This window comes from Sipha flava, unplaced genomic scaffold (assembly GCF_003268045.1).
Source record: "Sipha flava isolate LNK unplaced genomic scaffold, YSA_version1 71_pilon_pilon, whole genome shotgun sequence".
Taxonomy (NCBI): Eukaryota; Metazoa; Arthropoda; class Insecta; order Hemiptera; family Aphididae; genus Sipha; species Sipha flava.
Genome location: NW_020273611.1, coordinates 379,165 through 405,083, shown reverse-complemented (window position 1 = coordinate 405,083; position 25,919 = coordinate 379,165). Strand labels below are relative to the sequence as shown.

Below are 25,919 nucleotides of genomic sequence, written 5' to 3'. Positions count from 1 at the left end.
AATATTTATAATTTCATTAATATTCGTTCAAATTGAATCAAAAATTATCACATTTTATAAAATATTTCAGTAAAGAACTGTACATAAAATTTTTGTGTTTCCTTGCAAATTATGTACATTTTATTAAAAAACTTATAGTATTTTATGCTAAATATATAACTGCTATCTATTTGAGTGAAAAATGTGCATGCGATATCATATTGTATTCCATTTTGTTTTTGAGAAATTCTCAAAAAGAAATAAAAAAAACAAATTAGTAATTTTAGTATTTTTAGAAACTGAGCATTAATAATATTAATCTTTATCTGTATTATCAATTTTTTTATATAAACTTAGGCATATTATTATAAATCAAAAACAATCGTGAAATATAACTTCATTGAAAAGTATTTATTTTTTTTTTCGCTAGCCATATTTTACATCATCTCATTATTTAACACAGGTGTCGATTGTCATGTCGCAAGTCTGCGAAAGAAGTTTCTTTCGCTATGTTTTTATATATGGTATTTTATTTTATGTGTTCTATGGTAGTTTGGTCTTTATTTAGCAATAGATTAACTCCAGAGATTTGTGTAGCTGTTTTTTTGTCATATAATTTCGTGTATTTTCGTGAAGTGTTAAATCGACAAAGGTTGTTGAAGTTTTTACTTATTTAACGTAATATTATTTTCCGTAAATAGCTAATGGGTTTTTTTTTTTTTATTTAATTATTAGTAGAATGCATTTGTAGACACTCAAAACTATTCGATTTTAGTGTTTTAAGTCGTGATATGCTAGTTAAAAGTTGTAATAATTTCCGGTGCATCGTAATTTCCACCACTGCTTTTACATACATTTTTTGTTAGTGAACTTGTTTAAGATACCGTTTGAGTTATATTATTTACTCATTGATGGAAAATAATTATGCCTGCATAGAATCTCTGAAGCATATATTCCACTTAGGATTTAATACATTTTGGTAAAATAACCTTTTGGGCTTAACTAGGCATCGAAAAAATGAAATCTGTATTATATTGGAAAGTTACATTTATATACCATCCTTGAAATTGTTTAATAATTTTTTTGGAAACAAAAATATCGTAATGCATTTTTTATGTATAACATTTATATTTTAGATTTTGAGGGTAGAATGAAATGTATTGATTTTACAATTATGATTTTTTTTTCTGATAATACTTTTCAAGTATAAAATCTAAACTAAAAGTCTTATATAGGATCTCATTTAATATAAAATTGGATCAAGATAGTGTTCTAAAAATGCAATTTGTAATTTTTTTCAATAATTTTTATAATTTTAACAAAAAAAAAAAAATTGTTAATGTTGGCCAACTTAATTAGGTAGGCACATAAGTTATTTATTTTTCTAATGAAATATGGTTGAAGGAGCAAAAAATAATAATTCAGGTTTAATGGTTCATTATCGGAATATTTGACTTCAACCACTTCTTTAATTATTTATTTTTTTTTTTTTTTTTATGTTTAAAATATAACACAATTAATTTTATAATATTATTCACGTTTTTAATACATAAATCATGATTTTCGTTCTCAGAGACATTTGATAAAATAAGTACCAAAATAATGAAGTTCCATACGTGTTATATATTATATCACAAATATTTATGTACGTCTAAATTTTGTTCAGAATGTTTTTTTCAATAAAATAATAATACTACTACGAACATTTTTCTCAGTGTACCGGATTTTTGAATATTTACTATCACTCTAATTTTGGTACCAACTTAAATATTACTTATAATGCCTTATATTGATTCACGCATTTTATTTCGACTTAAATTATTTCTTAATTTCTTATGTCCTAGAAAACAGATTTTTACCCACTAAAAAATAATAACTAATATTTTGTCGATAAAATTGTTTCAACCGTTGTTGAATATGTAACAAATGCCATGCAAACCAATTGGGAAATAATTTTCTTTAAAACAGGTTTGAATATTATAAAAGTCTAATGGAATTATTTGCAATTTTAAAAACATTCATAAAACTTGATTTTTGTATATTTTAATCTATAAAACGTTTTACTCATTGTAGTTTTCTTTAACCTACTAATATGTCTCTACCTATGGAATCACTATGACTACTACTATAAGATTTGAACAGTTCTCACATACTTTTTTCTTGCCTACTAAGTAAATTAAATAATCAACTTTTAGACCGGCACTGTCAGTGGGTTCAATTTTTTTAAAAAAAATAATTTTATTTTTCCATTTGAAATAATGTTGAAAATTAGATTTAATTCTAGTTCGAAGAACATTAATTACAGGAATATTGATAATATTTATTATGATTTTACTTTTATTCTAAAAATGCTACTTTTTCATTAATCATAATGATGAGTACCTACTGCATTTTACATTTAAATCTAAGTATATTTGCTACCATTTTACTATATGATAAATTTTCCTCGCAATATAAAATTGCATTAAATATTCAATATTTATATATTTTATTACACCAAGCTTCATTCAGAATCAATTTCGGTACCTAGTCAAATTAAAAATTGTTTTTAAATCGGACAAAATAATACGGTTTTATTGGACACGTTAAAAATTATTTTTTTGGGTTTTTTATACTGATTTCACCTTTTTGGATTTGTATCAATAATGTCATAATTTACTACTTGAAAATATTTTTATTAAGTTTTAAAGTTTTAAAAACTTAATTTGATTTTTTCAACATAAAATGAGATTTATTTTTAATAAAATACATTGATTCGTCGTTCTAAACAAATTTAAAATTGCAAACATTTTCAAAAAAGAAACTTGTTAAAGGAGCTTACTAAAAATAATGGTTTACAATACGTGAGAAGTAGATCAAAACCTTTTTTAAACATGTTTTATCGTAGATAGATAAGTTAGTTTAAATTGTTAGTTTATAAATTAATGTTCTTTACATTATAGTTTTTATATATTTTTATATAATATTTTGAATACGTTTTATTATCAAGGAACGCATAAGAAAACATTACAAATAATACCAATACGTAGTATTTTTGTATTAAATTAATATAAATTTCAATAAAACATTTTATATCGTTATAAATATGATAATTACATAGTATTTTTGTATTTATAAATTTTATTTCTAGGGATAAAATATTTTTTAATTATGATTGATAGTGCAATAAAAATACAATAAATACAAAACTGTAAAAATTCGTTTGTTTTTATTTTTATTCTTGCTTTATAATATATTAAATTTACTATAATTTTTAAAGTAAATGAAAAAATAATTATTAATTAATTCTCATAATGAAGATCAATATCAGAGTATTAGTATTACATTTGAACATTCTAATTATTCATTAAGTTTTAAAGTAGTAATGGGTCTCCTGATTTTTTAAATCGAACCAAACTTGAACCGAACTTTAAATTATTTTTTCGAACTCGAATTAAACCAAACTTATTATGATTTTAAGTCGAACTCGAACTCGAACTTAATACTTTTTATCATGTACATTGTACCTACCTACAAATTAAATCAACCATAATTATTAATTACTATTGCATTTTAAGTTTTCGTATTACCTATTCTACATTCTAACTTTTAAGTCTACGTAATTGTATTATCTACAATACATTTAAATTTTAGATAATTTCTTATTATTATTATTATTATTATTTTTCAAAATCAGTATTGTGCTCTCTCGTGTTGTATTGTAGCTTATAAATATTCATTGAGTATTGAGTATTGCATGTAATATGACAATATAATCAGTACATTTTAATAATATATAAAAAAGAGTTGAAAATAACTATAATTCACAAACATAGAATGATTAGTAGAATTTATAATGTAAGACGTACGTAAACATGTTTTTATTAACAGAGCAGTCGTGGTATCGGAATATTACGATGGATAATCCATCGTATTTTTATGTACCCAAAATAAATTTTAACCTTTATAATAAATATGATAAAAACAAAAATAGCTAATTTATGAATTTATGAACACTGTCTCTATTGGCGATAAACAACTTATTAATGTTTTGGTCGGTGGAGGGTGGATGTGTAACATGCGACTGGAAAAATAACATTGTAATTATAATAATAGCAATATTATTATAAATAATGTATAACGTGCCCTTTACAGATTATCACTTTCTATCGCCAATAGTCTAATTATTTTTAAATAATCGTTATCAATTTTTATTTTTCAAAAATAACTTTTGAAGAATTATACAAATATTTGATTTTCGAATTATCGTGGCCAGTAGTTCTGGTTTGACAAATATTTTCAAGTTCGATTTTCGAACAGTAAAAGATACTTGATAGTTTGGTTTGATTTTTTTTCATGTCGAGTTCGAATTTTGAACCGAACAGTTTGACTATTTTATCACTATTTTAAAGTATAAACACAATATTTTAAAATATACATAGTTACAAATATACTTATTTACAAAAGAAATATTAATTGATGGGCTTTTAACTGTTCCTAATTATGTTTTCTGACAGAGATAATAGTTGTAAAATTCTAATTTTCACCATAAAAATTTGAAACGTGTTTATAACTTTTTCAAATATTTTGTTTTAAAATTAATACATAATACACATTTTCATTGATAAAATATCAACATTTTATATTTTTCAGAAATATATCAGAAATTTAAACATTCAATTATACTTAAAATATTATAATAATGATAAAGAAATATATCAATCAATATTATTACGAAGATATTTATGTATTTTAATTGCTATAGCAGTATGTATTTACTTATATTCAGTAAAGAAATCTTTAATTTTATTTTTACAAATTAAAACAAACATTTTTAATTTTATAAAATATTTTACATACAGTTGGACATGTTCGAAAACTGCTATATAATCGACATATAATTAAATGTTTAATGCTCTAGATTTTACAACGCGTTACATAAACGTTGAAACACTTGAATTCCTACTAAAAAAGTGTATTTTATACTACTTGTACATAACGCTTAATATGTTTTGTACACAACGAAATCCATACATTTTTACTGTTAATCTTTAAACATGTTTATATTTCTTCATGTAAGTATTGTTTTGCTAACGTTTTCTTAAAAATATTTTCTTTTAATTATTAAATTAAAATAAAATTAATGAATCACGAAGTTTTTATTACACAAAAAATAAGGTTTAAGTGTAAGTTATTAATATCGGGAAAAGTGATTAAAATTATATTTGTTAAGATGGGGCGGTTAAAATATACACAAAAGGAACATTAAAAACGACGTTTAATACTAAAAAGTTTAGTAAATTCAGTAAAATACCAGAAAAATAACTCTACCATTAAAAAATATTTCTTAATTTATCTAAAAATATTACCAACATTTTAATTCAAGTAAGATTCCTGGAAGTAATCTTATTGGACACAATGTCTTCTTGCTGGAACATTTTATGGATGTTGAAAATAAATAATTATTACTCTGAGAAGTTTTATCCATAATTTTTTTCAAATATGTTTTAAAATAATTAAATTGTTAGTTAATGTTTTATTGTTTTATACTTACACTTTATCTTATATTAAAATGCACAGTGTATTGGCCCGAGCAGAGATTAAAATGATCGAAAATGGGTTGGTATGAATTATTTTATTTGAGCAAACTTACATTTCTATAAACACTAAGTTACGTTAATCAGTACGACATTTTTAACCGTATAAAATGCAACGTAAATTGAATGAAAAACACTTTAAATTAAATTTGTAAATCATCTTTTTGATCATCATAGCTATCTATTACGATTGAAATATATGCGCGTTCGGGTATAGAAATAAATTTCGAATAAAGACATTTTGTATTCACATTCACGTATTACAATATAGAGTTGATTTATAGTGAACAATATTGTAATTTGTAACTGTGGAAGTAAAAAATATATTCATGGAAATGTATTTCCTCTCTTTGGAAAGGTTTTTTTTACCTCGTAAATGGTAACATCCTTAATTTTAAGTGTCCATTAAGAATACATTTTTTCCTCTGTATAACGATTATTTTATGATTTTATTTACTCACGATATACATTCATGGTGACCGACGTTGTTAACTGAATAGTATTTTGTATATTCGACGCTTCACAAACGAGTTTTCTGCCCAGGCTTTCCCGGTGGACTCGATCAATTCGTAACACGCTGGTGACTGTATTCTCATCTGTGTTATATGTATATTCTGCGCTTTCTCCTCGTACATTCCACATGACGCGAGGTAAAGGATTTCCTGTAACAAAAAATAAAAATATATGTATTTATACATTTCGATGGATAAAATATATAATACGGTACATGGAATGTAACTCGAATAATTTGATGTTGGAAAAAAGAACATGATGACAGAAATATAAAATACATAAATAATAATTGAAGGACATGCACATAAATATTGTATTTGATGATCCTTAGATTTAATAACGTTCGTATTCTCCTCGAGTAAACGGCCTCCAAGACCATCCTTATTGATTAGTCCGTCGTCAACAGCAGTGACACACGCAGTGGAGGGGGGTTAAGGGGTTGTAACCCCCCCCCCCCCCCGAAATTTTCTCCGATGTCTAGGTTAAAATTTACAAATTTTACAAGTTTGAAATATGAAGAGCTAGTATTGAATACCTAGTATCATTGATTATAGAATAGTCTATTCTATTATCAATGCTATTATTTAAGTCAAAATATATTAAGGATTTGCATAATTTTGTTAATTGTAAAATGTGTTATATTTTTACCTTGACCCCCTCCGGAAAAAAATTCTGTGTGCGCCACTGGTCAACAGTGTTATGATCCAATTTCGCAAACGTCACAGTCTTCGGTTTATCATCGTCCGTGTACATTTAAACCTATCGATGTGAGGTGTAAATGTTATCTACTTTGTACAGTGTTTTGTCGATACGTACGATACGCGTGTACAATTTTACATAGTGAAAAAAAATTTCGGCTGATTTGAAAAATATGTAAAAAGTACATAATACAATTTTCAAGCAGGAAAAAATTCGTTTTTATTATTTATAGTAGATATTCATTTCAAATTGAATATTTGAAAATGTAAGATTATGTCTCGTATTTTATTACTTTTCACCGTCATCGCATGTATTACGTGCAATCGTTAATTTGTGTTTTTCGATGAAAATTGGCTTGCAGCTTTTATTTTAAATACGGTTAATTCAAGAAGTTCCATCAATGGATGGCCTTTTCACCCAAGTCCCCCTGTTCTGAACTGATGTAAATAATTGTGATTTAACTTAACTTATTGTTTGTTACATTATCCATTATTTTGTATTTTCTGTATTAATTCTTTCTTCACTTGTTTATTGTAAACCTTACTTTACAGATTGTACAATTGTACAAAAATACGGTTAATCAAAGGCATAAGTTTTCGTAGCGGTTTGATTCATATCAGTGGCAACAAACGAATTGTGATGTACATAAAGTAGTATGAATATTTTATTTAAATTATTATTTTTTTAAGTCAATCACTTAATGGTATTTTATTTATCGAGTATACCACAACGTTTTATCGTTAATTACGGCCAAGAACACATTTCGGTCTAATAGTACCGTTGAATACATAATATATAACGCTCACGATGACAAGATTAACGTAATATATATAAAACGCGAGCTAAGATCATAGATTTGTTCGTGGTGGCGATAAGCAAGCGAGGGTACGAGTTTATGAGTGGCATGAAATTAACGGGCTTTGTAATTATTTTCCTTTTAATCGTATTCCGGAAAGGAAAGGGACATACAATTAGTACTTTTGTCAAGGACGAGACAGCTGGTTGTATATAAAATTCGTGCTGCGCAAAGTATGAAATAGTACCGAAAGCACAACGATAAGACGTTGTATTACCTTGACCACAACGGAGTAAAAATAAACCGCTTTATGCACCATTGTAAAATATAACTGTATAACACTTTTATAAATCTACGGTTTATGTGGGCTAACATAAAATATGTACGTTAGGTACATCAGGTCACGTGGCTATTTATTATATATTAAACATAATATAAAACGAAATTATGTGGTACAGAAGTCGGGTAGACCACTGGAGAATAGTGTTGTTGGATTTGAAAGCTATGATAAATCGTCGCGTTTGAAAAACAGTTATGAGAAAAGCTTTGTTTAATAGTCCTAACGCATTTAAAGTGCTGATAAAAATCGTTAGTCGTGACATCAGAGTTACTGAAGCAATGGTCAAGAAATTATTGACTTGGTGTACACAATTTTCAAATCACAATGAACACAAATCAATTGATTTTATCAAAATAAATAAATTATATCTCCATAAATAGCAAAAAATTTGAATACAATTGGTATTAACATATTTTAATTATTAAACTTTTGACGTAAATATTCTAAAATAAAATAAAATTAGACGTAAATTTTAATTTTAAGATGTTTTAAGTTAGTACTGCCGACTTTGCTTTATTAGAACACATTGGTTACATGTTATTGTGTCCCAATAAAGCGGTTGTCTCTTAATAAACTGAAATAAATAAAAGAAACATACAAATTTGTCGATTACTGATTCGCATTCAATAAATTGAATTGCATGCAGCATATTATATTATTTTTTATCGATATCCATACTATCGATTGTGGTTGAAGTAAATTGTATTTAAAATTTTATAAAATGTTATTGACTAGTGTTGCTTTATACTATTGGCTGGCAAGTAATTTCGATTGGAGTCCGGAAGGTTAAAATAATTAATTAACGAGTTGCAGAGAAATAAATCATTTTATTATGAGATAACTGTAAAATATATAATTACAAAATATTCCATTTTTCCATTAATTATTATACTCGTATTAATTATTTAAAAATATGTAATTAATGCATTTAAAGTCCTGGTATCTACCTTCCACTGGTCGGATTTGTAACGCGGTTTACCGGTTGTCCATCGCTTCTCTATACTTAACCTTTACATTTTGGATAACACCCATATTTAAAGGTTGAACTAGTGACGTTGTGTTTGGAGGTAAAAATTCAAACTTGATGTTTTCCAAAGATACATTAGGATAGAAAGTACATTTGTGTAAGATCAGGCCTGTGGACTTTTTTGTTTTGTCCAATTCCCTATCCCAAGAGTCTAGATGAAACTTTTAATTGATTGATATGTGTACATAAAGCTTTTTAAGCACTGCTTCTCAGAAAATAAAAACATTCTTTCAAAACCAATTAATTCTATGCGTAGGTTATATATAATATATATATGTGCATAGGATATACAATGAAAGTTCATTATTTTTACGCAAATAGAGTAAAAATATTCTACTTTGAATTATTAATATGCGAGACTGTATTTTTGCTAAGTATAATACAAAACAATTCATTTTTAAACAATGTTTATAATTTAACTATACTTATAATATTTTAATTTATGGCAGGTCTGATGTTATTTCAGGACATATCTTTAAAATATTTACACATTGATTATTGTTATAGAGTAATATTGTTTAAAAGTGTATACATATTAATGAAAATATATAATATGATAAAAAGGTATTTTTTATTAGTGTCGTATGAGAATGTGAAATCATATGGATATTGTGCACCATCAAAATAAATAACCCGAGATATTTATTGTTTGAAAATATTTTCCTTTGGATTACAATCAAAATTGAATAACGCAGAAGGAAATACTTTAATTAATACTAATTGTGCGTTCATCTTTAAAATTTAGAAATTATGATATACGGCTACGAATAAAGCCTTCAAATATCGTATATTGCATTTGTGTTGAATTTTATAATGCAATAACTACAATTAATTTTTTTTTATCGTATTATCATATAATACGTTAAAGAAATAAATAATTGAAGCGCATTAGCATTATAAAAAAACAGTTTTAAAAGTTTACAAAGAACTCGTACAGAATTCTGTACTTTTTATTGCTTGTAATGTGAGTAATGTACGTAATATTATACAAGTCACATTGTGTAGGGAAATTTTTTTTTCCATCGTAAACTAAGTATTATCTCGAAAATATGTAATTTTTTAAATGTTTTTTCAACATAAATGGAAATACCATTACATTTTTCTTTAATGATCATTTATTTTTATCACCCTCTCTTTGTCATAGAATATAAGAAGTATATTTTTAATTTCAAAAGTTTACTTACCTATTGTATAATATTTAAATATTAATGTTTATATTTTTTTCTGTAAATTTTAATGTTATTAAATTAAATTAACATAAATCTAATATCAAACTATTAATATTAGACATAATTATTTTAAATTTAGACTAGAGATAGTATAAAAAGTATCTTACTCATATTTAGATTAATCCTTCTCTAACGCTCTTATTCAAACTTTGAGTAGTAATAACCATTGATTTTATAATATAAAGAAATTTCATCATATTGCTAAAGTTGGTAATACCTACGTAGACACAACTTCTAAACGTCGTTGTAATAATTTGCGTTCAACTTGTTAAAAACAGATTTTCAACTATAGATATTGTTTTTATCATTTCCATTGTCAAAAACCCTATTTTTATTAAATTGCATGTAAACGATTCAGTGACATCTAGTGACTGCGTACAAATATATGCTATACATTTTAACAATATTATGGCGTATCTATATATTCAAAAATCAATATTTCAAGTTATTAATAATTGATTATACGTCTGATATTAGATTTATGTAAATAATTTTCAAAATAGTTTCATCGTACCTTATTCGGCACAAATATTATTCATTTTGTTGCACTTACATTAAATTATTTTATCACAGGACAGTATTTCCGAAATTAAAAGGTTAATTGACAAGTGAGCCACTTGAATATATATATATATAAGACATGTAAAGGCGAAAAAAAAAACAACGAAATGTATTGTATGTTATTATATTAACCTGTCATTATCATTGATTTTCTGGAAAAATTGTTAAAATATTTATACACTTTCAGAACAACTAACAGTTCTTCTATAATTTGTTTTAATCTATTGATTTGTTATAGATCAATAGTTTTCTAAATTTTTTCATGTTGTTATTCGTTTTTGAACGTTTTCTGAAAAAAAACATTGGTATAAACTATTTTCGTCGACCCATTTGCATAAATTGAAGAATTTGAATAAAAATGTATATATTTCAGTGTTTGAAAATATCAATATATATATATATATTTCACCTTAAATACCAAATGCAAGGAAAATTCTGTCAAACATGTAGATTCCAAATATGACTACTGAGTCGAACGAAATTTGTAAGTAAAAAAAAAAACTCTCCATACCGTTTCTTATTACAGTTTAGTTACCGTTTTCGTTATTTTTTGTTCTATTTAAAAAGTTTTCGAATACGTATACCTCTCGATAACAAAAAGAGATTGTTTGAAAAAATAAAAGTTAATTGTTTTTCTCTAGTACCTAGTTAATGTAATTATTGAATAATATGATCGAAATAACTTATTATTTAGATGGTATTTTTTAATAGTACGTTTTATTATTTTTGTGATAAAAGATTAAGCAAATTATTATAATTTTAAATATTAAATATAGGATAATTTAAATAGTAATTTCTGTGTTTAAGAACATAATTTCTAATGATATATGTGGATCATCAAGCATTTATAAGCGATTTATAAGCTAAAAATATTATTTTATACAAATTGTGTAAATATTATTTATACCCTTCAACAATATGAAGAACAAGTTTCTTTTGAAGAGTTTTCGAAAGTTCGAATTACGTTGTACAAATTAATTTTTATAAAATGTAGGCGTAGAAAACGTAATTTCCGCATGGGAAATGTGATTGAACTCATAACTTTGTCAAAGCTGAAGGACAAAAAAATACCCTTTGGAAAGTAGTATCTGTAGAAGAGTTAGAGATTTTAACATAGATAATTTGCAACAAAGCGTATGATCTATTTATAAAACAATTATTTTATAGTTATTATAGCTTATTCGTCAGAGATTTTCGTAGATTTTTTTCTCGAGGTACTTAAGCTAAGTATTACAAATGATTACGTATATTACTTACCTAAAATTAATATGAATAATAATAACCTTAATTATACACGTTGTTGATGTTAAGGCAATTTTTAACTTTCCTTTGGAATTTATATTTAATTCCAACAACATCAGATAAAGATAATTATTATTGTTATTAACGATTTAAAATTATCGTCTTTACAGATTTATTTTATAATTTATATACATGATGATTATTTTTAACTAATTTCCTTTTTCATATTTTATATTATATTTGACTATTTTTATAAAAGTATGACATCAAGCAAAGCAACGTGAGCCACATTAGTTGATTATTGTTGTAAATAAAATAAAATATTAATACATTACGATCATAATTTAATTTTTTATAAAAGTTACTTAATACTGTAAAATATTCCATAAATGTATAGGTTTTGTTAGATAAAAAAGAGTAATGCACTTTTTATTTTAGTGACAAGAAAAATTGAGATTAAAAGTAATATTGTGTTAAGCCCACAAGTTCTTTTAATAGTTATTACTAGCTTCGTTACCATTATTTCACGGAGATAAAATTTATGTGCGACCAAAAGCATGAAACGACCACTTAACGGGGCAAGTTAACCCATCGACTACAGATGATGTATATGTTATATTATTTTCATTATTAGAAATTTTTTTTTTTTTTTATTGCATATGGCTATTATTGGAAATGTAATTTATTGTTGTTTTTTGAAAATAATTCTTATTATATTTTTCTAATAAATTCACTTTTAATATAACAGGATTGTGTTATTCGCATTATTTTTTTATAGATCTACTTATAAATAAATATTTAATAAAATAAGTACAGAGCAAAAATCGCGCAATGATAAAGCTATTATAATTTATTCATTATAGTGTCATAATGTCATAGTAATATTATTATTCAAGTACATTGTTTTAATTCATAAACGTAATAATATACTATATTTAAATTGTGTATAAAAAATAAAAACTGTTTGTGAATTTATAATTTCATTGAGAATTACAGATTGTTACCAAATGTCCGAAAGGGTTCTTTGATTCACCATATTATTAAACTTAATTAAGTTGGCGAAAATATATATATATATATATATATAGAATATAAGGTTTATTCAAATTTCTTAATTACTAGGATTGATTACTTTAGCTTTTATCTTTACAATTTGAAATGGAAACTATGTAAAAATTAAATATGTTTTATTTAACATATTTAACCATGATATAAATGTATTATAGTGCATGGTGGTGTTGAAAAATGGAACACAAATTATATCGGAACAAATAAATAAATCTACTAAAGAAAAAAGAAATAATTTAATAAAGTTAATATTTATAATTATATGAGGTATTTGAAAAAAATGAGCGTATGTAGATTTATTTATTATTTTCAGCCAAACTTAACAGGATAATTTTTAAAGATAAATGACGAATTATTAAACTTTCCCATTTGAATACAAATATGAATTTAATTTCAAACCACTGTTAAATGTATCCACTGTACGCAAAAGCAAATCGATTGGAAAATTTAGTATCATTATCAGTTACTGTTGTCTATAAATTAAACTATAAAATATGTGATGTATAAAAATGTAATCACATGCCTATTGTTGACTGGTCACATAAATAAATCATCATCCATTAATAATTTTCATTAAAAAATTAGAAAAAAACTTTTCATGTTACATCAGACATTTTCAATTCATGTGTATTATAAATTGATAATCAATAAAAATATGTTTATTTTAAAATAAATTAATATAAATTTAAATAAAGTGACATTATATAAAAAAAAAACTAGATAATTATGATTAGAAATCAAGCATTTTAAAACATATATACGTTTGCTTATGAACAAATAATTACTAATAACTGAATTTGAACTAATAATTGAATTTTTTATTATTTTAATTTGAACGCTATTTGATTGATATATGATCTATAACTTATTAATTATAAAAACTACACTTAATGATCGAAAACATTAATTTAATAAATAACATACTAAGAGACGTTAGATTATAAATTATTGTATGATATCTACTGGTTTATTATGAAAAATGAATATTATCGTATACAAATATATTATTTATGTCTATACATTTAGGTAAAAAAAAGAAACAATAATCATATGATACAGTAAAATATAGAAATAATACATTTTCAAAATGATTTATATCGTATCGTATTCAGAGCGTAAGAACGCCAGGAGTGACAATTTTATTTAAATTCATTGAAATATGTCACTAAACATGAAAAAGCAAAAGAGGATTTAAAAATTACTATGAATAAAATATTTCAAACGTCGTATCGAGAACATTAACAAAATTACGTGAGTCGAACGTAGACGTATAACAAAAATTGTTCTGTGGTTCGCGAATTAAAAAAAAAAAATCACACGTTGTTATGACAGTTCAATTGTGATGTCACCGGAACGTATACTTAGTTTATGGCGGTGCATGTGAATCTGGGCAGTATTTATTACAAATATTTTAGCCTAGAGAGGTATCATACATTTTCAAGTGGGTGTAGAAGAAAAAAATTGTATTGGTAAATAATTGAAATTTTTCTTCTTCTCCCAACTATTTGGAGTTAGCTAACCTTATCCTAAACCTTGACTCATCTGAATTTTCTATATCCCCTACGTACACACCAACAACCCTCATAACATTCTCAATCATATTCAACCATCTCCTTTTTGGTCTTCCTCTTCCTCTTTTCCCTTTGAAGTTAATTTTTATAACCATTCTTACTGTTTTTGTTTCCACTCGCCTCATCACATGCCCAAACCATCTCAGTTTATTTTCTCTCATATTGTCTACTATCAACGCTGCACCAATACTATATCTCACATATTTGTTCCTTAGTCTTTATTCTATTGTCACTCCACTTATCCATCTAAGCATTCCCATATTTGAAACACTCTATTCTATTCTCCTGTCAATCGCTCAACATTTCCAACCATGTACCATAGTTAGTCTCACGACATTCCTATTAAATTTACTTTTCAGATTCATTGGAATTGGTAAATAATATAAATCGAAAAACTATTTCTCCGGAAAGTGAATTAATTTTTTCTACAAGAGGGATACAACTCCAGACTACCTCTCTGAAAAAAATCACTGAACTGATTGGGTGAGTGTTAAACGTCGCAGTTCATTTAATGTTCATGTCTTCCCGTACGTCACTGCTCATCTCCTCACATATCTATTTATTCATGGTATGTCCGAAATGTATGTTATAGAATAGAATATGGAAGACCTTGGAATACCGAATCGAGATAAGTGGAGTAATTTGGTGATGGCGGTCGAAACTCTTAGAGAGTTATTAAGGCCTGAAGAAGAAAAAGAAGTATTCGTGAAAAGTTTTCTCGGTGGTGACGTGTAAGTTCGATTTCCATTGTGCGCCATCGTGTTAACGATCGGAGTACAACTCTGAAGATGATGAGTAAACGATATTTTCAGCTCACGTGACAATATTAATAAATTATGTAAATATATTAGAATTTTTTAAGGATTATTTCATCTTCATTATTTCATTCTCCGTTCTGGCTTCCTAATTGAAATTTAAATTTATAATCATCCTCCATCTCCGTACATTGCATTAATATTGATTTAAACACACGAATTATATAAAAAACATTATTATTTATTTGTATATAATATTAATTGGTTATATAACAGATAGACATCCCGTACAACGATAACATTCGGCCATCACTCATTAGATGCAACCACCATTTAGTGCTAGAATATGTTAGTTTAGATGCAATTGGATGGTACCTCTGTCATGAGTAGTGAAAAATGAAGAAGAGGCTTGAGATATTATGATTGCTGATTGTAATATATCGAAAATGGAGCCGGAAGGAACTTATCACGTGGTGGTGGTCGTTGCCATTCTTAAAACAAAGTATTAATTGTTCCAATAAAATGGAAAATTGAGTTACGATGTTACGAGTTCGCGGTCAAGAAAAATGATGGTGCATAATTGATTTTTTAGGTATTTTCTGTGGAGCAGTGAATGCAGTGGTGCAGAATTCATTACCGAGTTCTGCGGCAAAAATAAGAGTTTCGCAACCCGGAGACCCGATGCATCTGTTTGCAGCAAAAATCTGAAGGGAAATCAACAAAAACGTGGTTAATGATGTGGACCACCTGCAACGATTCATGCGGAAACTAAATACAGGCTTCGGCGTTCATGTATACGTGCACGGTGACAATCAGTCGAATAGGTAAACGAGAGTGAAATCGTCTGAAACACGTGCGCGAACTGTCGGATCAAATGTTTTTACTGACGATATACGGCCTGGGAAGTCGGCGTTCCGTCGAGACGATGATGACGACGACGACGCTGGGCGCGGGTGTTTTTGACTCTGAAACGAACGATCAATCATCGCGTTCGGGAAAACGGTCGCACGGCCTCATCAGATCACTTTCACGTGAACGTCGAGAGCGTTTAAAAATAAATTACGTCCTTCTTCAGGCTTTTGGCGTTAATACGTTTCGGAAACGTAGTTGAGTTAACCAATCACGTGAACACATGGAGAGCGTTCAAATTCGATACCGAACCGTTTTTTGTATCTCGTAAAAGACATTATAAATAAATATCGTCGTGTTTGCATCAATGTTTTGTCGACTTTTTATAATTGCTCTGTCATTTTGGAATTATTTTAAAAAAATATTTATTTATTTAAATCAATATATCTTTAGTCTTAAAAACTCTAAAACCAACCATTAAATAAACAATTTAAGAGTAATAATTATTATTTTTTTTTAATTTGGTCATATTATATCCCAATGATCAGTGCTCGAATTAGGAAAAATTAAGTAGAGGAGCTCAGTCCAACGATTTGAAAACTGCGTTCCACGTGCGCAATTATTTGACACAGACCCGTGGGGGGCTTTGTCCCTCTTCCACCTCCTCCACCAACCTTATATATATTTTGAATACCACTTTTCAATTGACAAATATTTAAATTCCAATTATAATATATTTTGATAGCAATACCAACATCCTACATGTTACAATAGAAAATAAAAATAAAATAATAATTAACATAATTGTAGACGACTAGGCAGTTTCGTGAATCGAATGATATAATCATATATTTGGTTTTTGTTTTTATCTATTTTTACTCTTTATTGCGGGCCACGGCCGAAGATTAGTCGTGATGCGGGCATTTATTTTTTTCCGAAATGCCGATATTGTCGATCGCCAATATTAATAACAAACCGTACAATGTATAAAGTATACATAGTACATGTATACATTTATACAAGTATAAATAATACACTAAATTCACAGACATTACTATTTATATTTTTCCAGAAATGACGATGTTGTCCCTTATCATAACCACCATATAATCTTTAATTATAAAAATAGTTTTGATATTATAAATCGTAAAATTCATTTTCCAATTAACGTAAATTGAAATTCACATAAAAATTATTTTGGACATCAATTAGGATGAACGTGGCGTCCCACCGTTCCGGTGAAAAATACAGTTGGGGTACGCAAAAAAAAAAAGTAGAGGAGCTCCGTCCACCTGCGCACCCCCCAATTCGAGCACTGCCAATGATCCATATTTATTATAATTTATATTATCATTAATGTCCTACAATTTGATTTTACATGATTTAACAATAATAATATAGTCCTGTTCTCGTGAAAAGCTGTTTTATTTCTATATAGTTTGTTGTTAACAATGATACGTTCAAATGTTTATGTGTTGTTTCGTATATGTACACGTTTTATAGTAGTTCCAATTTTATTTTAGCAATGTCGTATGCGGGTTATTCATTGATTAGCGACAAATAAATCGTCGTTATTTTATATCTAATTCAATGGCGATATTTTAATATAATGATTTGAAATCAATAAGTGTGTGTCTGCGTTTTTGGAATGCATTATATCTAGTAGTATAGCGTCTCAACGTATTTTAGACAAACATAAATGAGTTAAACGTTGAACAATTCTTTAAATATTTACTTACGAATCCTATTATTGTCAATCAGATATTATGGAATTTTAATTTATATAAAATATTTCACTATTTCATAATATGCCAACCAAGCTGACCATTATAATATGTGAGTATTATTATAATCCAAATTTTCAATAGCCAGTTTTGAGGACCTTATTATTAATATTGATTATTCTAAAATAAAATATTGAAATATATACTACAAGATTCAATCAATATTATTTATTATGCTGTTATTATATTTGTTATTTTATGTTCCTTTTTCACATTTCATCTTTATCAATAATATATGTATGCGTTTATACTTATCGTACGTCATTTAATATTATGTTGTTGCACGACTCAAAAGTTTGAACCACTTTAAATATTTTTTGTTTGTTAATAAATTATAACAGCCTTCGATGTATTATTTGTTTTACTAATATTATTATATATAAATCATACCTATGTCACGCTCAATTGTATTTCAAGTATATTTAAAACGAAAAAAAAATATAAAATTTCAAACACTAACTTTTGTTAATTCGTAAAATAAAAAATAATAGTTGGTAGAATAATCTAATAGTAAATATAAATAATTAACAAGATATAAAATATTTGATGATGAAAATTAAATTTGACAGAAATTAATTCAACAACGTATATTCATGTTTTTGAATTACATGAATTCGCATAAAATTAAATTTAACATAGATACGTATTTTACGTAGATAAATATATAAATAATATGGGCATTGATTATAATCAATAATTATTATAATTATAATAGAATAATAGAATAATTATTCTTATGTGTAAACTGTGATGATTAAATTTTGAATAAAAAATAATGTGAAGTTATTAAATATTATAATATAATCTTATATACCAATAATAATATTATTGTTATAAAGTTTTCATTCAGGAGCTTACAGAATTACCATGGTGAATTTTTTCGGTTTGCTTTTCATTACGATTGTCTTTTTGATTTAAGTCTTTGGCCAGTTTATTTTCATTATGTTTGTGAATAGTATAATATAATTAAAATGTCTTCAGTTGGATATAATAACGTTAAAGAAAATTTGTTTTAATTTACTATGCATTGATTTTATGTGAGACATTTAATTAAAAATCCATTTGTTGCTTTTTGTCGTAGCAATGGAAATGTGTTTTAAATGTCCAAAGTAAATACATGTATACAACGTTTTTAAAAACTTTAATGGTAGTGTCTCTATAATCAATGCGATTTTTTTTATTATTATATAACGGGTACAAGGCCCAAAGTACAAATACATTTTATTTATATTAAATATGTCAACAGAAAATAATAAAAATTTCAGTTTATATAACTTAAATAATGCACATTATGATAACTTACAGTAATCAATAATTAACAAAATACATATTAAATATAATGTTATAGATTAAATAAGGTAGGGTGCTCATTGGCCAAATGCATCATACGATCAATTGTTCTTACCATAGTTAGTATGATGGAAAGAAATTACAAAAGGATAACATGATCTAGGAAACCGAGTTGGAACTCTAAGGCTAACTTGGGAGAGTAAGGATAAGAGTAATGTATTATTATGGCTACACGCTTTTCTCAATACAAATCTATAAAACCACAATTATTTTAAAAGTATATTATACACAATGTTAGGAATAGATAATGCAAAATTTATCTAGATAAAGATAAAAGATAATTTCATTTTTATCTAAATAAAAAAAAAGATATTTTCAAAAAATGTTATTTTTTGGTCAATATTTCTTATTCTAATAATATCTATGAAGACTCAATTATAATCAGTATTATCAATAGGTACCTAGGTGTTTAATGATTATTGTAGTAATGTAGTATACCATTAAGCAGTATTTATATATAACGTTCAATATGATATAATAGTTACAATATGATAATTAATCACTAAAATGTTACATAAAAAAAAAAAAAAAATGTAGATTGCTCTGTACGTATCAGGATGAATACAGAATACATAAAAAAATTATTTTATGTTCACAATATTGTGTTCCATATAATATTAATTTGATGATTTTTCATTATTCTATAAGTAGTTACGACTTCACGGGTTCCAAGAGTGAAGTAATGACATATATATATATTAAAGTCAAATACCTACTATATTTGGAACTTCCATGGAAAAATAAGAAATTAATTTAAAAATACCAAAAATATTTTCCCGACATGAAAATACAAACAAAATGTCATACCGAGAAATAATAATTACTTATTAATAATACACGAATTATGATTATGAATACAAAATCTATATGTATAAAAGAAAATCAGGTTATTTACAGAATTTATAATTCAAGAACGGCTGGACCGATTTTGATGATCTCTGATTTGTTGGATTCGTGTCCGTACAAAAATAAAAATAACTCTCATCTTGGCAAAAATACAGATAATTATCTAGATAAGTAAAAATGTTATTTAGATAAGTAATTAGATAAATTAGCGTTATTTAAGATAAGATAAGATGACAAAAAATGTATCTAGATAAGTCCCAATACTGATTATACACTATGTAGTTTTGGTATAATTGTATGTGCATGGAAGTGTAGGATGAGTCATAAGATATTACAGATGATTTGAGTTGTTGGGTGATTGGAGATTATATATAAATATAAATTGATAAAAAAATTATAAAAATAATAATAATGTACATTATAGTTTGTAAAATTATAAAACCGTTAGTATCTTAATTTTCATAAACATCTTAAAACTTGTGTTATACTCAAAGGTTTTTAGATTGTTATAAAATATTTTACGTTTACAAAGTTTAAAAGACTTTTCTTAGCTATATAGTATTTTCAATGAACAGGTATAGCTATAAACATTTGTATTAGTTAACTGCCAAATCTACCCATACGACTTGTTTGAGAGATTATTACTTAAATATAATTTTGATTATTATTGAAGAAAATTTTTATAATAAAACTCATCAACTTAAGTTCTAAGTTTCTTTTTCAAAACCATTAAAATTTTAAATAAAAAAACGTTTAGTAAACAAAATATTTTAAAGATTCAATTATTTCAGTAAGTAAAACCTCTCATTTTAATATGGACTTCTAAACTAAGAATTAGAAATAATATATATTATTAAACTACAAATCTGTAGCGTTTCAAAAATATTTATATATATTCTCAATAAAACATGTTTAATAAAACGTGCGAAAATATCGAAAATATCCTTAGACTTTTATGTTAAATTTTAATATAGATTAAACAGTATATTACATTCAATATTTATTGTTAAATAAAACTACTTTAGTACAGTCTAGTATAATGTTTCGTTACAATAATACGAACATTTCTACTCAAGTAGATATACTAAGAATGAAAATGATGACTAAATATCTGTTATAATTTTTGGAATCATGTATTAATCATTGATAATATATAATTTTTAAACTTTAACTATAAGTCTAAATCAAGACTAATGAAAACTATTTAATACAGCATTAGTCAATTGTAATAATCGTATATAAAAAAATATTTTTTAGCTAATCGTAATCAGTTATATTTTACAGTTTTTAATAAATAATGAAGAACTATGTTGATATACAAAATACCAATATACTATAATTTTATATATATATTTGAATGAATTAGTTAATATAAGTTTTGACATAAAAGCTATTTTAGATTCGTAAAATATTCTATTTATGATTTAATTTATACAATTTTCACATACTCAACATTCGAATTAACTATTATACTTCGAAACCAGACAAGTTTTGATCATTAAATCTTCATTAATAACTATATAATTGATGAAAAAAATCTAAAAAATTGTCGTCCCGTTCAATACATACAGTTTGATAGTTTTATAAAGAAACAGTCATATTTTGGGTCAAAAATATTTTGCACAGAAAATTATTTACACAGTCAATGTTTTATATTATATTAATCATCGTTACAAACGTAGCACAGACTACTATATAAAAAAAATTATCATGGTACAACCGTGATCATTTTAAAAAGGAGAACAAATGATTCACAAATATATTTAGAATAGCGAGTGTAAATATCTTCTCAGAAATCATGAAAGAACTAACCAATATACTTGTATAATATTCAAAGACATACAAATAATAGTTCTTCTACATAAATTGTACAACTATTTTGATCTATTAACTCAAACACAAGAATTTTAAAATTTAAATACACAAATGAATGAAATATGATATAAGTAAATAAATATTTTTCAATGATACTTAAGAAAAGTCCTAAACTCTATAATTTAAAAATTGTAGAATGAGTACAAATATTTTAATTTTAATTTACGATACTGGTAGTCTTTTTTTAAAAAAAAATGTTATTTTATACTATTATTCTTGATAAATCATATAGTTGTTATATTTTAATGGAAAAAAATATTCATATATTTATATATTATCTAAGAGTACTTTTTTAGAGTATTTAAGAATTTAAAATATTTACAGTTATGATTTTTGAGAATATTGTAAATATTGAAATTGTTGGTAAATTAGTATTAATCAAAATAAAATTACTACCCCAATAATGTTTTTTTATAGAAAAAAATGTAGCTGAAGATTTGAATTCAATAAATATTTATGTTTTACAAGACATGAAATTATTAAAATTTGATTATTTAAGTTGTTCAAATGTGTTTTCAATTTTAATTTTTTTAATAGCACATTTTCCAGTATCTTATACATCAATCATACATAAAAGTAAAATCAAATTAAAAAAAATGTCAATTTTTTTATTGAGCTTAGCTACATTGCTTTATATTTGTATTTCATTTACCTATAATCCATTATGGAGTAAACTGTAATCCTACAGTTAAAACAAACGTTGAGTGGTTGATAATTCTATAGAACGATCATATTAATCCAATTTTCATACCATATAATCTTTGAATCCATAAAATTTTGATAACATTAATGAACAATAGAATTTTTAAAACTAAATATTTGAATGCTGAAATATTGTTCGTACTATTTTCTAATTTTATTTAATTAAAAACATTAACAATTTTTTAGCTAGATCAAAGCTCAACTTGTAGATTAATTTTTGTATCTGCGTTTCATATTAACATCGAGTATAAAATATTCATATGGCTGCACTACGCAGTAAAGAATAATGGAAAATCCAGATGTCCATAAAAAGATTTTTCCATATAATTTAGGCTAAAATATGTTTTTGGTTAGGGAAAAAGATAAATAAATGTTTATCAGCTGGTGAAATACTATAATTATATGCATTTAAGATTTGTATGTACAGACAAGCAGTACGAATGTACGCGTTAGTCTTTGCCTTCGAGCTACGATGACTAAACAAAAAAAAAAAAAATTGAATGGGGAAGTATTTTATCAGATTATGTACATATGAGCTAAGGAAGTTGGATTGCTGTGCTTGCATTTTTATTATACAACAATTACATCTCCGACCGTTTATACTTGTCAACGTCTATACATAAAAACATATTATATTTATCCGAAACCTCTATACAACGGAATATTACGAATACCATGCGGATTGTTTTGAATGTGTTATTAATATTGTCGTTGCGTGCAGGATGCGTGGTTTATGATTCTGATTGAACTGCAAAGTATAATAGAGTAGAGTCGTTTAACAAAGATTTATTTTTAACGTATTTATTTTATTTGTATATATTTTGTTTTTTTCCGCCGAAATAAATTGAAAGTTTCGTGTAGACCAGCTATCAATCGATAGGAAATCCTATCAAGCGGGTAATTTAGAAAACACATTATAAACAATGTTGGGATTATCTAGATAAAACTGTTTATTATCTTTATCTTATTTAGATAATAAAAAATGAACCGTAGAAAATTATTGAAAAAATTATTCGAGTTAAAAAAGTCACTCATCTAGATGGTTAGATAAATTATTCGTGATCGTAAAGATATTTTTCAGTTTTCCAAAAATTGTCCATACTAGTGCTTGACAGTAAACATATTTGTTTGTTATTATTATAATTGTTTTATACAGTAATCACTATTCGCTAATCGGTATAATTCGTGGTATATGAAATAATATTATCAAAAATAGTGTTTATTTGAGTACTTATTTTAATTTATCATTGATGTGTTTACTATTACTTGTTCCGAAGAATAGCTATAGTTGGCGATTATTGTTCTAAAAATAAAATATTTGTTCCAATAAAACATGGAAATAATCAAATAACACGATATTATGAAATATGATACTGATATAATACCTCCTGGCTACTGCACTACCAGTCTAAAGTACTATATGCAGTCCCATGGACATTACCACTCAGTTCGATGAATTGTTCGATAAAAGACTATTTATATTACAATGTACATGGCGAAGCAATAATGCAATAGGAGAAACATAATAAATATTTTAGTCTCCAAAATTTAATAAGTATATAATAACGTGTATACACCTATCGACCTATCTATAGAAATTAACTGTGACTTTGTCTAACAATATATTTTGGCATTTTGTTAATACTAAGAACGTTTCTATATAATATCATTTATGCTCACAAATTTAATGACGTTGTATTAATGCTTAAACATTTAAGTTGGTATAACTAGTTTCAAAATTAAATAAATTAAATAATTGTTATTATTAAATAGCGCAATTGTGCTAACTGCTAAGTTAAAGCTTTTCTGCACCAAATACCAACATTGTTTCAATTTTCAAATTGCGTTGAATGTTGATATGGACAAGTTCCTCATAAAATATGATGTAAGTACTCATAAACGTCATATTGTAACCAATTAGGACAAGGAATTTCGGTAGTACTCCCTTCTCATCTTTTATTTCTCTTTCTACTGCATGGGTATTATTTAGAGAACGCAAAGAAGATATCATGTACATTGATTTGTTATCCAACCATTTGAATAGTTTCATGTTATTATTACTAATATAATAATTTGTTTATTTATAATTTCAGTAAAATAATTATTAAATATAGGTAGTATCAATAGTCTGTGGTTATTATGTTCACTATTTATTGTGTTATTGTACAAGTTGTTGAATTATAATAATTTGTACCAATTAATTGATTATTACAGTTGCCTACTAAATCTGAAATACTTCTACTGTATGTAGTCTGTTGTAACTATGTCGATTTTTAAAATATCACAACCATATTGCTGATTGATTATGGTAATAAATATAAAATTTATTTCGAATTTATCTAGATAAAAAGTTAACTTTATTATCTTTATCAAGATAAAAGTATAATTAAATTATCTTTATCTTCATCTAAATAAAATATTTTTAGTTCATCTGTATCTTTATCTAGATAAAATTTTAGTTATCTGGGCTCAACACTGATTATAAACATTTCCCCGTTGTTTTCAAAACATTTTTTTTTCTTTAAACATAATTTAATCATAATGATTGAACGAAGTTGAGCACAAACAGTTCAATCCAGTTCCGTTTGATGGCCAGTGCGCTCGTTAAAAAACCATTCACCCCCTTGCAAATTAATTGAAACGCAAACATTTTCTGTTAAATAAAACTATATTGTCCTCCATGCTTGTGGGGTACGCTTAGCACGGAGACGTGGGACCATTGTGATCCTGTTTCGATCTTTCAGTTCCAAGTATATTATTTTGATAACATATTTTTTCACACTAATATACTTATTTTACCAGTGCTCACTTTGTGCACCGCAAAATACGTTTTGGACATTATTAACACAATTTTTTTTTCTCGTTAGAACATAATATTATTAGTAGCTTTTCTTTATTAATTATTTATTTTACGATACACTACTGAAAGACATAGACATAATGTTTTTATTTAATGTATCCCTATTGAATATCCCTGTTTATTAATAGTCGTCATTAAAATGGTCATTAAAATTTCTATTATTTTATTGTTCGTTGAATATATTTAATATATTGTTATAAATATTGAAGCAGTCACTACTTATTTTATTTTTTATTTTTTTGTCTACTCAAAACAACGAAACTAATCGCAGTTTACACTTTGGTGATGTTTAAATTA

The 25,919-nt window shown here is 25.7% G+C and overlaps 1 protein-coding gene across 1 annotated transcript in view; it reads right to left on the bottom strand.

Moving 5' to 3' along the window:
- LOC112692227 (hemicentin-1-like) overlaps window positions 1–25,919 on the bottom strand; it is a 255,112-nt gene that overhangs the window by 49,098 nt on the left and 180,095 nt on the right. Inside the window, exon 6 of the mRNA XM_025566837.1 lies at window positions 6,017–6,217. Within this exon, the coding sequence (XP_025422622.1) occupies window positions 6,017–6,217 (201 nt within the window). The remainder of the gene's footprint in view (window positions 1–6,016; window positions 6,218–25,919) is intronic.